Below are 14,971 nucleotides of genomic sequence, written 5' to 3'. Positions count from 1 at the left end.
ACACCAAAATGAACCAATAGCTACATTTGTCCAGTAGGTAACGCTCGTAGTTTAGTTATTAAAGGGCAGTACAAGGTATGATAGCATTGGATAAAATAATAGAATTACAATCGATAATGTACTTGTCTTTCCTTACCAGCACTGAATTTGCTTATAGCTGGTATATTGAGGAAAGTTTTACTTACTATGACTGTGATGTGTGGCCTGCACTGAATGTAAGATTCAACTTGATCCGAAAGGTGGTCGGAGGCGTCATATGAATGGTGTGACCCAACTGCGAAACCTCTGGAGGCGCGCAGAGGCCAACATGAGCTCTGTACCGCATCGTCGTGCGCCTCTCAAATGTTGTGACAATGCAGAGGGCTCTGTATAGCTCCGCTTTGACACACACACACACACACACACACACACACACACACACACACACACACACACACACACACACACACACACACACACACACACACACACACACACACACACACACCCCCAATAGGAGTAGACAGTGGACATAATGGACAGTAATATCCTATTGACAATCCCTCAGCATTGTCTCATGCTTTTCCTTCCAAATGTGTCTTATGACCAACAAAATCAACATAAACAGACTCTAGTGGTAAACATAGACATCTTTATTTAGAAATTAACGTGAGTGTTTATGGCAATCAAATTAACATAACTTAAAGCTATTTACTATGGGGCAGGAAAGAATGGTAACCTACTCATTCGTTCAATATAAAATAAAAACGACTCATTCAATTAAAAGACAACCAAATTCTCAATTTCATCTCATGTATTAAGGGACATACAACATTGTCAGTTATACAGTCTTCATACAGATATTCAGTAGGTTATGGCAGTAAATTGCAAAGACAGTACATGAATTTGGACCATGTTAAGGTTTATCCTGTTTTACTGTGAGATAACATAACTTTAGTCTACAGAACACCATGGTAAAGCATTTTCCTTGTCACCTTTAGAGAATGACAGAATACACATCAGTATATGAACAGAGATAGAAGAAGAACCATAAACTTATTTGGGAATCATCAATTATCATGGACAGCAGTGTGTATCATGAATTCCTCTACACTGAAGGAAGAGAAAAACCTATATACTCTTTCGATATACTGCATGGTTCATACGGTATTTCTACCAATAACAATGTTATTGTGATTTACAACAATTGTGTATTTGTAAAACACAGTCTTCAGCTTACCATGAAAAAAACAAAGATAAATTGTCTCCTTACAACTTTATAAACATCATGAACCTTTAAACAATAAACATCATGAACCTTTATTAAACAAGTATGAAAAAAAATACTTTTAAAACTATGAAGAAATAGCATAGCAGAGTCCATATGTCAATCCATTCCCCATTCAGCATACATTCATTTAGTTGTCTATGGCTAATCAAAAATCAATTATTTTCATTTTAAACATAACTTACATGAGCTATATTCATTCTTCCATAAACTCTCATTGTTTACACTCAATACACTTAGTGGGGGCTGAGTAGACTTCTTTATGATGAAATGAATAAAAAAAAATGACACATCTCTAATTTGTTTAAAACGTACGCATAAATAGTAGCCTCCCCATTGAAAAATGGTTACGTCATAATGAAAAAATAAATATGGCAAAAAATGTAGCACTTCTTTCCCAACTAGTGTCCCTGTGCCTCATTCCTACAACTACTACAGACAGAATACAGTGCCTAGAGAAGGTCTACAGACAGAATACAGTGTCTAGAGAAGGTCTACAGGCAGAATACAGTGCCTAGAGAAGGTCTACAGACAGAATACAGTGTCTAGAGAAGGTCTACAGACAGAATACAGTGCCTAGAGAAGGTCTACGGACAGAATACAGTGTCTAGAGAAGGTCTACAGACAGAATACAGTGCCTAGAGAAGGTCTACAGACAGAATACAGTGTCTAGAGAAGGTCTACAGACAGAATACAGTGCCTAGAGAAGGTCTACAGATAGAATACAGTGCCTAGAGAAGGTCTACAGACAAAATACAGTGCATAGAGAAGGTAAACACACCCCAAATATTACAAAAATAAACTAATAATAATTTTGCCTTCCTACCGATGTACACAACCTAATCCACATTTTCAGTGAAATAAATGACAGAAAATGTTCAAAATGAAAAAAAAGAAGTCTTGATTGAGTATGACTTCACATCCCAGAGTTAATACTTGGTGGAAACACTGTTGGCAGCCATTACAGCTGTGAATCATTTGGAATAAAATTCCAACTCTCGACAACTCTTAGGGAAATATATATCCATCGTTTCTGTCAAAATTGCTCAAGAGCAGTAAATGATCATATAATAACTCATGTTATAGGTATGCTTGTCAACGGCAGGGACTGGGGAGTTTGTCATGATCAAAAATAAATATGAAAGGAGCAAAGTCCAGGTAAGAAGTTAGAGAAAACCCTGCCTCAGTCTTCTGAAAACCTAACCCTGGGATAGATGTTTTTGCGGGACAATTACACAAATGTTAATGCTGAAGACTCCAAAATGTTTTCCAACAGGTGTTGAATGTTCCTCAGTAGTCCACTCTCAGTCCTGACTAACTTTGCTTGAAAATCAGAGACACGGTTCGAATATTGGTGTCCATCAATGATTCCCAACTAAATGTAATGAGCTTGAGCAATTTTGCCAAAACAATGGATAAATGTTGCCCTAATAGTACAACAAATGATTCCCAGCTGTAATGGCTGCCAAAGGTGCTTCCACCCAGTATTAACTCTGGGGTGTTGTATAATTTATCTTTCAGTCTGAAAATGTGAAGTAGGTTGTGTAGGTCAGTAGAAAAAATAAATTTATTCCCTCTGTAGATTACATTTTAAGGCAACAAACTTTGAAGACTCTGCAAAGGGTGTGTAGACTTTCACTAGCGACTGTATATATATTTATGTAAAAAGCAATCTGAACGCAAAAGAGTGAGGAAGGTAGCCTGGATTTTATTATGTTTCAGCACTGCCCATAATCATTGTCACTTCACTACTCTGTTTTACAACGGACCTGGCTACAACGGAGCTGGCTACAGCAGAGCTGGCTACAACGGAGCTGGCTACAACGGAGCTGGCTACAACGGAGCTAGTTACAATGGAGCTAGTTACAACGGAGCTGGCCACAATGGTGCTGGCTACAACGGAGCTAGTTACAACGGAGCTGGCAACAGCGGAGCTGGCTACAACGGTGCTGGCTACAATGGTGCTGGCTACAACGGAGCTAGTTACAACGGAGATGGCTACAACGGAGATGGCTACAATGGTGCTGGCTACAACGGAGCTAGTTACAACGGAGATGGCTACAATGGTGCTGGCTACAACGGAGCTAGTAACAACGGCGCTGGCTACAACGGAGCTGGCTACAATGGAGCTAGTAACAACGGCGCTGGCTACAACGGAGCTGGCTACAACGGAGCTAGTTACAACGGAGCTGGCTACAACGGCGCTGGCTACAACGGAGCTAGCTACAACGGAGCTGGCTCGGGTACAATGGAGCTGGTTTGCTGAAGCTGAGTAGAATCCATGCTTTGTGGACATATTGTTGGACTGTAATTCTAGAGTGTTGGTGGTGCTTTATCATTCCTCTGTCTGGATGAGCTCTGGTTATTAGACGTTGGGTGCTGATCTGTCGTTGGTCACTGTAGGTCTCAGTTTGACAGTGGCAAAGGGATTCCCACCTCTGGAAAATATCATGAAAAAAAACATTGTCATATGTGAATTCATTATTATTTCCCATCAAAATCATGTGAGAGGTTACATTGTTATAACATAGTTATTATAAAACTTACCCCAGAAAGGGAACCTTTCCAACCTCATTGGGTAGAGAGCTCTATTAACAAAAAGATAGAGAAACACTTAAGTCATGATACATGCTGTGTATATTTACTACATGCTGCATTATCCCCATGCAGCTGTCAGTGTTGTGTCACTCCTCAGTGAAGAACTCTGGGACGTATGGAGACAGAGAGTGCCATGATCTCATGCTGGGTGACAGGAATCTAGAATGTCTAGAAAGGCCAGCACACAGCACACCTCTTCTCTGAGTAGATGGAAATCTTATCGAAACACCAAGCATGTGAGTGTGATGAAGATTGTTTTAAAACAGACGGTTAACTGATTACGCAGCTGTTTGGGGTAATTTAGGATGTATAAACGTGTATCTATTGAACCAACAATTACCTGCACTCTCAGAAAGTAAGTTGTGTTCATTTTCTATCCTTATCTGATTTTTCAAGATCTAATCTAACAGTGGATCAGGCTGTAATCATTCAGCAGAATAGATTGAATAGATACACCAACGGTCAGAGCAAATATAACACCTGGGTCACTTTCAGAGAATTTAGTTTTTGCACTGCAAAGAAATGACCCTGTTGGCCTCCTCAACCTATTCCAGGACATAACCCTTGCCCTAACACAACCGCTACACTAGAGGGCAGACAGTGTCCAGGAGTAAGGGTGAATGGGCAGCTATGGAAGAGGCCACAGACAGTGGCTTACATCAGGGACCATTCATCTTTAAGCGACAGGCAAAGTCACCTCTCCACAATCACATGATCAAAGGGGGTGGAGGGGGGGGGGGCAAAGAAGAAGGGAAGCAAGAAAGGATGGGACTTGTAGGAAGGAAAGGGTGAAAGTTGGGGAAGGGGTAGAACAGATGAGGGGGAAAGGGGGAGAAGAGGGGTGAGAAATGCCCACTCTATTACCATAGCATCCCTAACAGCAGTGTATTTCTCTCAATGCCCTGAGGCAGCAGTTCCAGCACACAAGGACAATCAAACAGAGGAGAGAGAGAGACAGAGAGAGAGAGAGAGACAGACAGAGAGAGAGAGACAGAGAGAGACAGAGAGAGACAGAGAGAGACAGAGAGAGAGAGAGACACAGAGACAGAGACAGAGAGAGAGAGACACAGAGACAGAGACAGAGAGAGACACAGAGACAGAGACAGAGAGAGAGAGACACAGAGAGACAGAGAGAGAGAGACACAGAGAGACAGAGAGAGAGAGAGAGAGAGAGAGAGACACAGAGAGAGAGAGAGAGAGACACAGAGAGAGAGAGAGAGAGACACAGAGAGAGAGAGAGAGAGACACAGAGAGAGAGAGAGAGACACAGAGAGAGAGACACAGAGAGAGAGACACAGAGAGAGACAGAGAGAGAGAGACACAGAGAGAGAGAGAGAGACAGAGAGAGAGAGAGAGAGACAGAGAGAGAGAGAGACACAGAGAGAGAGAGACAGAGAGACAGAGAGAGAGAGAGAGAGAGAGAGAGAGAGAGAGAGAGAGAGAGAGAGAGAGAGAGAGAGAGAGAGAGAGAGAGAGAGAGAGAGAGAGAGAGAGAGAGAGAGAGAGAGAGAGAGAGAGAGAGACACACAGAGAGAGAGAGAGAGAGAGAGAGAGAGAGAGAGAGAGAGAGAGAGAGAGAGAGAGAGAGAGAGAGAGAGAGAGAGAGAGAGAGAGACAGAGAGAGAGAGAGACACAGAGAGAGAGAGAGAGACACAGAGAGAGAGAGAGACAGACAGACAGACAGACAGACAGACAGACAGACAGACAGACAGACAGACAGACAGACAGACAGACAGACAGACAGACAGACAGACAGACAGACAGACAGACAGACAGACAGACAGACAGACAGACAGACAGACAGACAGACAGACAGACAGACAGAGAGAGAGAGAGAGAAAGATGGGGGGGAGAGAGAGCGATGAGAAGAGAGAGATGGAGAGAGCGAGAGAGAAAAAGATGGGGAGAGAAAGAGAGAGAGAGAGAGAGGGCCTATAGCTCTGTACACCATGATTACTTCATTCTCAAACCAGCTGACACAGTGCAGGTTCTAATTGAAGATGTGTGGTTGAGCAAGATTTCTGTGTATGCCTATCCCCCCTGGTCCTCTGTCCCTCCCTCTCTTCCTCCCTCCTTCATTCCTGCACCGAGACAAAACCAGGCAGGCAGCATTTTTTAAATATATTTTTATTTCTCTCAATTATCAGTGGCAGCATCAAGACATTTAGGCCTTAGGTTTCTGTCATAACCTAGCTTAAAGTGTGCTTGGTGGTGGGAGTCCTTCCCTAACTAGCCCACGTTAAAATACACAAATAAAATCTCTTCCACATTAGGTCAGCCAACTGTAAACCGGTGGAGAGGGTGAAGGTTTAACGTTCACCCCAAGGAGACCGTTTCCCAGCATATGGGCTAATAGACAACATCAAAATCAAAGTGTTTCAGACGTTTCAGAGACCTTGTAGGTGCTTTAACATTGAAATGAGTCCAACAAACTGATTTTCACTTTAAGGTGACGTGCTAACTGTATTGTCAGGTAAGAATGTGGAAGGGATGACTGGGTTCTGACCGTGTTTTTGGGTGAGGGTGTGGAGGCGCTGACCAGGCTGTTCCCTGTCCTGTCGCTGTAGTCTGGCGGCGGCAGCAAAACAGGCTCCTCCTCTTCCTGTTCCGGAAGACTGGCCACACTCAGACGACGCACCGGTGTCCCCAAACTGTAGACATAGACAGATACACACAAATGTTAGGACTTTACCTGGCCCAAAATAACCTTGTTTCTAGACACTTCTTGAAAGCCCCCTATAGATTTGAGAGGGTACGTGTAAACAATATCATAAGATCATCACATGGCTATGTGTCGTACCTGTTTGAGATCAGTGGTTCATTGTAAGGTCGGCAGTAAGATGAGGGAAACCAGCCCCGCCTGAAACAAACACAGACACACCAAAATATTAGCCCAATAAAACAACAATGACGAACATCACACCTTTCATCCACTAGGTAGCCTAGTGGTTATCCTTATCCCAGTCTGCTGTTCCCACATGCTTCAAGAGGGCCACCATTGTTCCTGTTCCCAAGAAAGTTAAGGTAACTGAGCTAAACGACTTTGAGAGAAGTGCTTTGAGAGACTAGTCAAGGACCATATCACCTCCACCCTAGACCCCCTCCAATTTGCTTACCGCCCCAATAGGTCCACAGACGACGCAATTGCAACCACACTGCACACTGCCCTAACCCATCTGGACAAGAGGAATACCTATGTGAGAATGCTGTTCATCGACTACAGCTCAGCATTTAACACCATAGTACCCTCCAAACTCGCCATCAAGCTCGAGACCCTGGGTCTCGACCCCGCCCTGTGCAACTGGGTACTGGACTTCCTGATGGGACGCCCCCAGGTGGTGAGGGTAGGTAACAACATCTCCACCCCGCTGATCCTCAACACTGGGGCCCCACAGGGGTGCGTTCTGAGCCCTCTCCTGTACTCCCTGTTCACCCACGACTGCATGGCCATGCATGCCTCCAACTCAATCATCAAGTTTGCAGACTGTAACGGCGTTCTTCGTTTGTCGAAAGAGAGTCGGACTGACATGCAGCGTGGTGGTTACTCATGTCTTTAATAAAGAAACGACGATACATGAAAATAACTTATAGATACAAAAACAACAAACGGAACGTGAAACCTAATACAGCCTATCTGGTGAACACTACACAGAGACAGGAAAAATCACCCACGAAATACAAGGTGAAACCCAGGCTACCTAAATACGGTTCCCAATCAGAGACAACGAGAATCACCTGACTCTGATTGAGAACCGCCTCAGGCAGCCAAGCCTATGCAACACCCCTACTCAGCCGCAATCCCAATAATTACAAAACCCCAATACGAAATACAACAACATAAACCCATGTCACACCCTGGCCTGACCAAATAATTAACGAAAACACAAAATACTAAGATCAAGGCGTGACAGAACCCCCCGCTAAGGTGCGGACTCCTGGACGCACCTCAAAACCATAGGGAGGGTCCGGGTGGGCGTCTGTCCATGGTGGCGGTTCCGGCTCGGGACGTGGACCCCACTCCATTAATGTCCTAGTTCCTCGCCTTCGCGTCCTGGGATAATCCACCCTCGCCGCCGACCATGACCTAATAGTCCTCACCCAGAACCCCACTGAACTGAGGAGCAGCTCGTGACTGAGGGGCAGCTCGGGACTGAGGCAGCTCGGGACTGAGGGGCAGCTCGGGACTGAAGGGCAGCTCGGGACTGAGGGGAAGCCCAGTACTGAGAGAAAGCCCAGTACTGAGAGGAAGCCCAGTACTGAGAGGAAGCCCATGATGAAGCTCAGGTAGGTAGCCGGCTCCGGTAGATCCTGGCTGGCTGGCGGATCTGGAAGATTCTGGTTGACTAGCAGATCTGGAAGATTCTGGTTGACTGGCAGATCTGGAAGAGACTGGTTGACTGGCAGATCTGGAAGAATCTGGTTGACTGGCAGATCTAGATAGATCATGGCTGACTGGCGGATCTAGCTGCTCTATGCAGACTGACAGCTCTGACTGCTCCATGCAGGCTGACAGCTCTGACTGCTCCATGCAGACTGGCAGCTCCTTGCAGACTAGCAGCTCCTTGCAGACTGGCAGCTCTGGCTGCTTCATGCAGACTGACAGCTTCATACAGACTGACAGCTCTGACTGCTCCATGCAGGCTGACAGCTCTGACTGCTTCATACAGGCTGACAGCTCTGACTGCTCCATGCAGACTGGCAGCTCCTTGCAGACTAGCATCTCCTTGCAGACTGGCAGCTCTGGCTGCTTTATGCAGACTGACAGCTCTGGCAGCTTCATACAGACTGACAGCTCTGACTGCTCCATGCAGGCTGACAGCTCTGACTGCTTCATACAGACTGACAGCTCTGGCTGCTTTATGCAGGCTGACAGCACCCTGCAGACTGGCAGCTCCTTGCAGACTGACAGCTCCTTGCAGACTGCAGCTCTTTGCAGACTGACAGCTCTGGCTGCTTCATGCAGACTGACAGCTCTGGCTGCTTCATGCAGACTGACAGCTCAGGCTGCTCCGAACAGGCAGGAGGCTCCGGCAGCACTGTAGAGGAGGAAGGCTCTGATAGCGCTGAACAGGCGGGAGACTCCGACAGCGCAGGAGGGAAGGAAGGCTCTGATGGCGCTGAACAGACAGGAGACTCCAGCAGCGCTGTAGAGGAGGAAGCCTCTGATAGCGCTGAACAGGCGGGAGACTCCGACAGCACAGGAGAGGCGAGGCGCACTGTAGGCCTGATGCGTGGTGCTGGCACTGGTGATACTGGAGCGAGGACACGCACAGGAAGCATGGTGCGGGGAGCTGCTACCGGAGGACTGGTGTGTGGAGGTGGCTCTGGATAGACCGGACCGTGCAGGCGCACTGGTGCTCTTGAGCACCGAGCCTGCCCAACCTTACCTGGCTCGATGCCCACTCTAGCCCGGCCAATACGAAGGGCTGGTATGAACCACACCGGGCTATGCACCCGCACTGGAAACACTGTGCGCTGCATAGCATAACACGGTGCCTGCCCGGTCTCTCTAGCCCCCCGGTAAGCACAGGGAGTTTGCGCAGGTCTCCTACCTGGCATAGCCATACGCCCTGTAAATCCCCCCCTAATATTTTTTGGGGGGCTGCTTTTCGGGCTTCCATCCGCGTCGCCGTGCTGCCTCCTCATACCAGCGCCTCTCCGCTTTCTCCGCCTCCAGTTCTTCCTTGGGACGGCGATATTCTCCAGGCTGAGCCCAGGGTCCTTTTCCGTCTAATATCTCCTCCCAAGTCCAGAAGTCCTTATATCGCTGCTCCTCACAATTAACAGGGAGAGTTGGCTCAGGTCTGAATCCTGACTCTGCCACTCTCTCCCTGAGCCCTCCCCCAATACATTTTCGGGGGTGACTCTCGGGTTTCTTTCTGCGCCGCCGTGTCTTTCTCTTCGACTCCATTCTCCTATAGCCCTCTTCGCACTGCTCCAGCGAATCCCAGGCGGGCTCCGGCACTCTCTCTGGGTCGACCGTCCACCTGTCTATTTCTTCCCACGTCGTATACTCCAAGCTTCTGCTATCCATAACGTCCTCCCATGTCCATTCTCCGAATAATTCATCCTCCCTTCGCTGCTCATGCTGTCGCTGCCTGTTACCACGCCACTCGGTCCGTGTGTGGTGGGTCATTCTGTAATGGCGTTCTTCGTTTGTCGAAAGAGAGTCGGACCGACATGCAGCGTGGTGGTTACTCATGTCTTTAATAAAGAAACGACGATACATGAAAATAACTTATAGATACAAAAACAACAAACGGAACGTGAAACCCAATACAGCCTATCTGGTGAACACTACACAGAGACAGGAACAATCACCCATGAAATACAAAGTGAAACCCAGGCTACCTAAATACGGTTCCCAATCAGAGACAACGAGAATCACCTGACTCTGATTGAGAACCGCCTCAGGCAGCCAAGCCTATGCAACACCCCTACTCAGCCCAATAATTACAAAACCCCAATACGAAATACAACAACATAAACCCATGTCACACCCTGGCCTGACCAAATAATTAACGAAAACACAAAATACTAAGACCAAGGCGTGACACAGACGACACTACAGTGGTAGACTTTATTACCAACATCGACGAGACGGCCTACAGGGAGGAGGTGAGGGCCCCCGGAGTGTGGTGTCAGGAAAATAACATCACACTCAACGTCAACAAAACAAAGGAGATGATCGTGGACTTCAGGAAACAGCAGAGGGAGCACCCCCCTATCCACATCGACGGGACAGTAGTGGAGAGGGTAGTAAGTTTTAAGTTCCTCGGCGTACACATCACAGACAAACTGAATTGGTCCACCCACACAGACAGCGTGGTGAAGAAGAAGCAACAGCGCCTCTTCAACCTCAGGAGGCTGAAGAAATTTGGCTTGTCACCAAAAGCACTCAAACTTTTACAGATGCACAATCGAGAGCATCCTGTCGGACTGTATCACCGCCTGGTATGGCAACTGCTCCGCCCACAACCGTAACGTGAGGTCTGCACAATGCATCACCGGGGGCAAACTACCTGCCCTCCAGGACACCTACACCCGATGTCACAGGAAGGCCATAAAGATAATCAAGGACAACAACCACCCGAGCCACTGCCTGTTCACCCCGCTATTTTATTACATTTATTTTACCTTTATTTAACTTGGCAAGTCAGTTAAGAACAAATTCTTATTTTCAATGACCGCCTAGGAACAATGGGTTAACTGCCTGTTCAGGGGCAGAACAACATTGTCAGCTCAGGGGTTTGAACTTGCAACATTGAACAATAACAATTAGCATAGAGGACATGTGCAGGTTGGTTGGTCTGTCAGACACTGTCCCTCATCTTATCTCGCTCTCTGGCTCTCTCTCCCCGATCTTTCACATACATACGAGCACGAATGACTTTAATGACCAGCTAGAAGATGGGAGATACAGCCATACAGTAGACTTAGCATCAAAGCATGCACACATAATTACTAAGTTGGATTTGAGCCATCGGTCTCTGTGGCCTTAACAAAAGATCATGGGTGCGCTACATTCAGCTGGTACCAGGCTCTACCTTCACTGTATTCAGAGATGAAAGAACATAAACAAAGATGGCGTTTCAAGAAGACGGGTTGGCATTCATCCTTTTCTCTCCACAACGTCTGTGTATGAGCAGACATCACAATCGCCAATGGTCTTTCAACGGTGTAGTTTGACCAAACTACCTTTCAACAACCCCTCGCCACCCTCTCACGTGTTGAATTTCTTGTTGCGTTTCCACATCAACATTCATCATTGTATGTCCCAAAAAACACAACCAGCCAAGTGAGGCTGCTTTCTTCTGGAAAATGTGAAGTCCAAAATGGACAAAGGGGGTGTTGTTGGGGCTGTGTTTCTGAAACTAAGGAAGGCTTTTGATACTGTTAACCATGAGATTCTCATCACAAAATTGTCCAAGTTCAACTTTTCCCCTTATGCCTTGAGATGGATGAAATCATACCTTGAAGGCAGAACTCAGTGTGTCAGAGTGAGCAATGAGCTGTTGCCCACTCTTAGCTATGATGTGGGCGTGCCCAAGGGTCACTACTGGGGGCCCTCCTATTCAGCCTGTACATTAATGATCTGCCTTCTGTCTGTACTGGGTCTGAAGTTCAAATGTATGCAGAGGATACAGTGATATATGTGCATGCAAAGAGCAAACAACAAGCTGCACAAGAACTCACTACTGTAGTGGTCCAGGTTACAAAGTGGCTCAGTGACTTGTGTTTGCATCTCAATGTGAAAAAAACTGCATGTTCTTCACAAAGAGGGCAACAGATGCTACTGAGCCAGATGTCTATGTGTCAGGGGAGAAGCTCCAGGTGCTATCTGATTTTAAGTACTTTGGCATCATACTTGATTCCAACCTCTCTTTTAAAAAGCATGTGAAAGAAGTAATTCAACGACCAAATTCAACCTAGCTAATTTCAGATTTATACGAAATTGTTTGACTAGAGAGGTAGCAAAACTGTACTTCAAATCTATGATACTCCCCCACTTAACATACTGCTTGACTAGTTGGGCCCAAGCTTGCTGTACAACATTAAGACCTATTCAGTCTGTCTACAAACAGGCTCTCAAAGTGCTTGATAGGAAGCCCAATAGCCATCATCACTATTACATCCTCAGAAAGCATGAGCTCCTGAGTTGGGAAAATCTTGTGCAATACACTGACGCATGTCTTGTATTCAAGATCCTAAATGGACAGGCTCCCCCTCCACTCAGTATTTTTGTTAAACAGAAAACCCAAACATATGGCAGCAGATCCACAAGGTCTGCCATGAGAGGTGATTGTATAGTTCCCTTAAAGAAAAGCACCTTTAGAAAATCTGTTTTCTCTGTGAGAGCTTCCCATGTCTGGAATACACTGCCATTAGACACACACAACTGCACCACATATCACACTTTCACAAAATGCTTGAAGACACGGCTAAAGGTCAATCAGATTTGTGAACATGGTCCCTAGCTGTGTGTTGCCGCTTTCCATGTTCCACTGTTGCTTTTATGAATTTTGTCTTGCTGCTTTTTGTTCTATGTTGCTATGTCTGTATGCTATGTCATGCTTGTCCTATGTTGCTATGTCTGTATACTATGTCATGCTTGTCCTATGTTGCTCTGTCTGTATTCTATGTATTGCTTGTCCTATGTTGCTATTGTCTATATTGTAATTGCTTTTAATAACCTGCCCAGGGACTGCGGTTGAAAATTAGCCGACTGGCTAAAACTGGCACTTTTACTAAAACGTTGATTAATGTGCACTGTCCCTATAAAAATTAAATAAACTCAAACTCAACATGATGGAGAGCAAAGCCACGTGTCCCTAAGAGCTCAGTTACCTTCTATCGCCTTCAGTTGTGGTAGCTAGCAAGCTTAGGGTAATAGTGTTATAACCTCTAGCACTGTGACAGATTGCATAACTTCACTGAGAGACCTTAGATCTGCGTCCGGGTCTTCTCCTGGGAAATGAGCCTTAATTAGGGTGTAATAAATCTTTGTAAAGTTGTAATAAAGTTGAACAAACTCTCAATACACAGTGACTCACTGCCAAGTCAATAAGCCTCTATAAATGTGTTATAAAACTTCATAAATCCTCATAGACCCTTAATAACCAGTAAATAGTGACTTACTGCCATGTCTTCTTCAGGCTAGAAAGCATTTATAAAGGTGTAATAATGCTTCATGAAGTGACTTACTGCCGGGTCTTCTCCAGCTCTCCGTATAGCCATCCGTCCTTCTCCTCCTTGATGAGCAGTATGATGATGTCACCATCATCAAAGGACAGGAGTGTGTCGTTGTTGCCGGCCGTGTGGGGGAAGATGGTCCTGACCCGTAGCTTCAGCCTAGAACCTATCGACACTGACCGGGATAGAGACAGGCTTCCACTGTTCTCCATACTGCTCTGGCCTGGAAGGTCAAAGTTCAAGTTCAATATGTTTTATTATCAAAATGTAGAAAGACAGCAAGTACTCGCTGAAATATTTGATATTCACAATAGCAGAGTTCAAAATAATCCATGAATAAGTATATCACGGAGGAACGAGACATGGCTTATAGCTAATGATTTATAACCCTGGTCTAAATGGCCACACGGAGAAGAACTATTGCATCATTAAAGAGGGGAATTGGTTTTGCAGCAGAATCTTCTGTGTAATTTAGACATTCAATAAGAGAAGACATGGAGAACAAATGCTAGATGAAGTAAGAATCGATACTTTAGCAGGATTAAAGGGTACATGCAGCACAACTTGAAGGGAATAAAGATACCATCCTGAACCTTCTTTTAAGATTTTTGTATATATTCTGTCGAGCAGACTCAATAATGTCCCAGCGCACAAGATAAAATATTTCCAAACAAGATTACATGTAGATTAGGACAGCCACCAAATGCTATACTGTCATCTTTTTTATCAATTTGTATAGATCAGATTACGAAAGGCAGCATACTTACATGAGTAAAGAGGTATGGGACTCGTAAAGCTAAACAGAATCTCTGTATAAATGAACAGCTACCAAAACATTATATTTTCAAATTTAGTTATATAGAGTACAACTACACACACAATGTAACACATATTCAAACTTCAATCCAAAGACTGAAGCCTGAGGTGTGAGGCTGCAGTAGTACCTGAGTTGTGGTCTGATGTAGATGTGGATGTGAAGGAGGCTTGGGGGACGTCCTGGTTGAACATATTAGCCAGTGGACTGATCTGGGCCTTCAGCTGGGGGGCTGGTGGAGGAACCATCGAGTCCCTGTTGTTCTGAGGACAGAGAAAACATCAAATATGAAAGTCACAGTACATGCAATGCATCTAGAAGAGCAAATACCATTTGTGACTTGTTTCAGGAAACAAGGCGTATGTCGCGCGTCACTACTTCCCAGAAGAGGCATTTGAACATAAACATTTATTCTAAACATAATTTTTTTTGATTGGCTGAGATAATGGATGGGCTGGACATGCACGCTTCGGTCTATAACATGAGCTGCTCAGAATGTGTATGTAGTCCTTTCTAATGTGTTTTTAAAAAAGATATCAAGAACTGCAAAAGTGTTGCTAATTCTCTCCACTTTCTGGAGGACCAAGATTTGAAATCAG

General features: G+C 45.4%; 1 protein-coding gene across 1 annotated transcript in view; it reads right to left on the bottom strand.

Annotated features, from left to right (window-relative positions):
• Nucleotides 1-609: 609 nt before the first annotated feature.
• The window catches only part of LOC124038557 (brain-specific angiogenesis inhibitor 1-associated protein 2-like protein 1), a 75,233-nt gene continuing 60,871 nt past the window's right edge, over nucleotides 610-14,971 (bottom strand). The window contains exons 9-14 of the mRNA XM_046354575.1: nucleotides 14,503-14,635; nucleotides 13,571-13,781; nucleotides 6,666-6,725; nucleotides 6,372-6,516; nucleotides 3,815-3,855; nucleotides 610-3,705 (exon numbers count right to left, since the gene is read on the bottom strand). Coding sequence (XP_046210531.1) covers nucleotides 3,633-3,705; nucleotides 3,815-3,855; nucleotides 6,372-6,516; nucleotides 6,666-6,725; nucleotides 13,571-13,781; nucleotides 14,503-14,635 — 663 coding nt within the window. The 3' untranslated portion in view covers nucleotides 610-3,632. The remainder of the gene's footprint in view (nucleotides 3,706-3,814; nucleotides 3,856-6,371; nucleotides 6,517-6,665; nucleotides 6,726-13,570; nucleotides 13,782-14,502; nucleotides 14,636-14,971) is intronic.

This window comes from Oncorhynchus gorbuscha, linkage group LG06 (genome assembly GCF_021184085.1).
Source record: "Oncorhynchus gorbuscha isolate QuinsamMale2020 ecotype Even-year linkage group LG06, OgorEven_v1.0, whole genome shotgun sequence".
NCBI classification, from domain to species: domain Eukaryota; kingdom Metazoa; phylum Chordata; class Actinopteri; order Salmoniformes; family Salmonidae; genus Oncorhynchus; species Oncorhynchus gorbuscha.
Note: the sequence above shows the minus strand (reverse complement) of the source record. Positions and strands in the feature narration are given on the sequence as shown.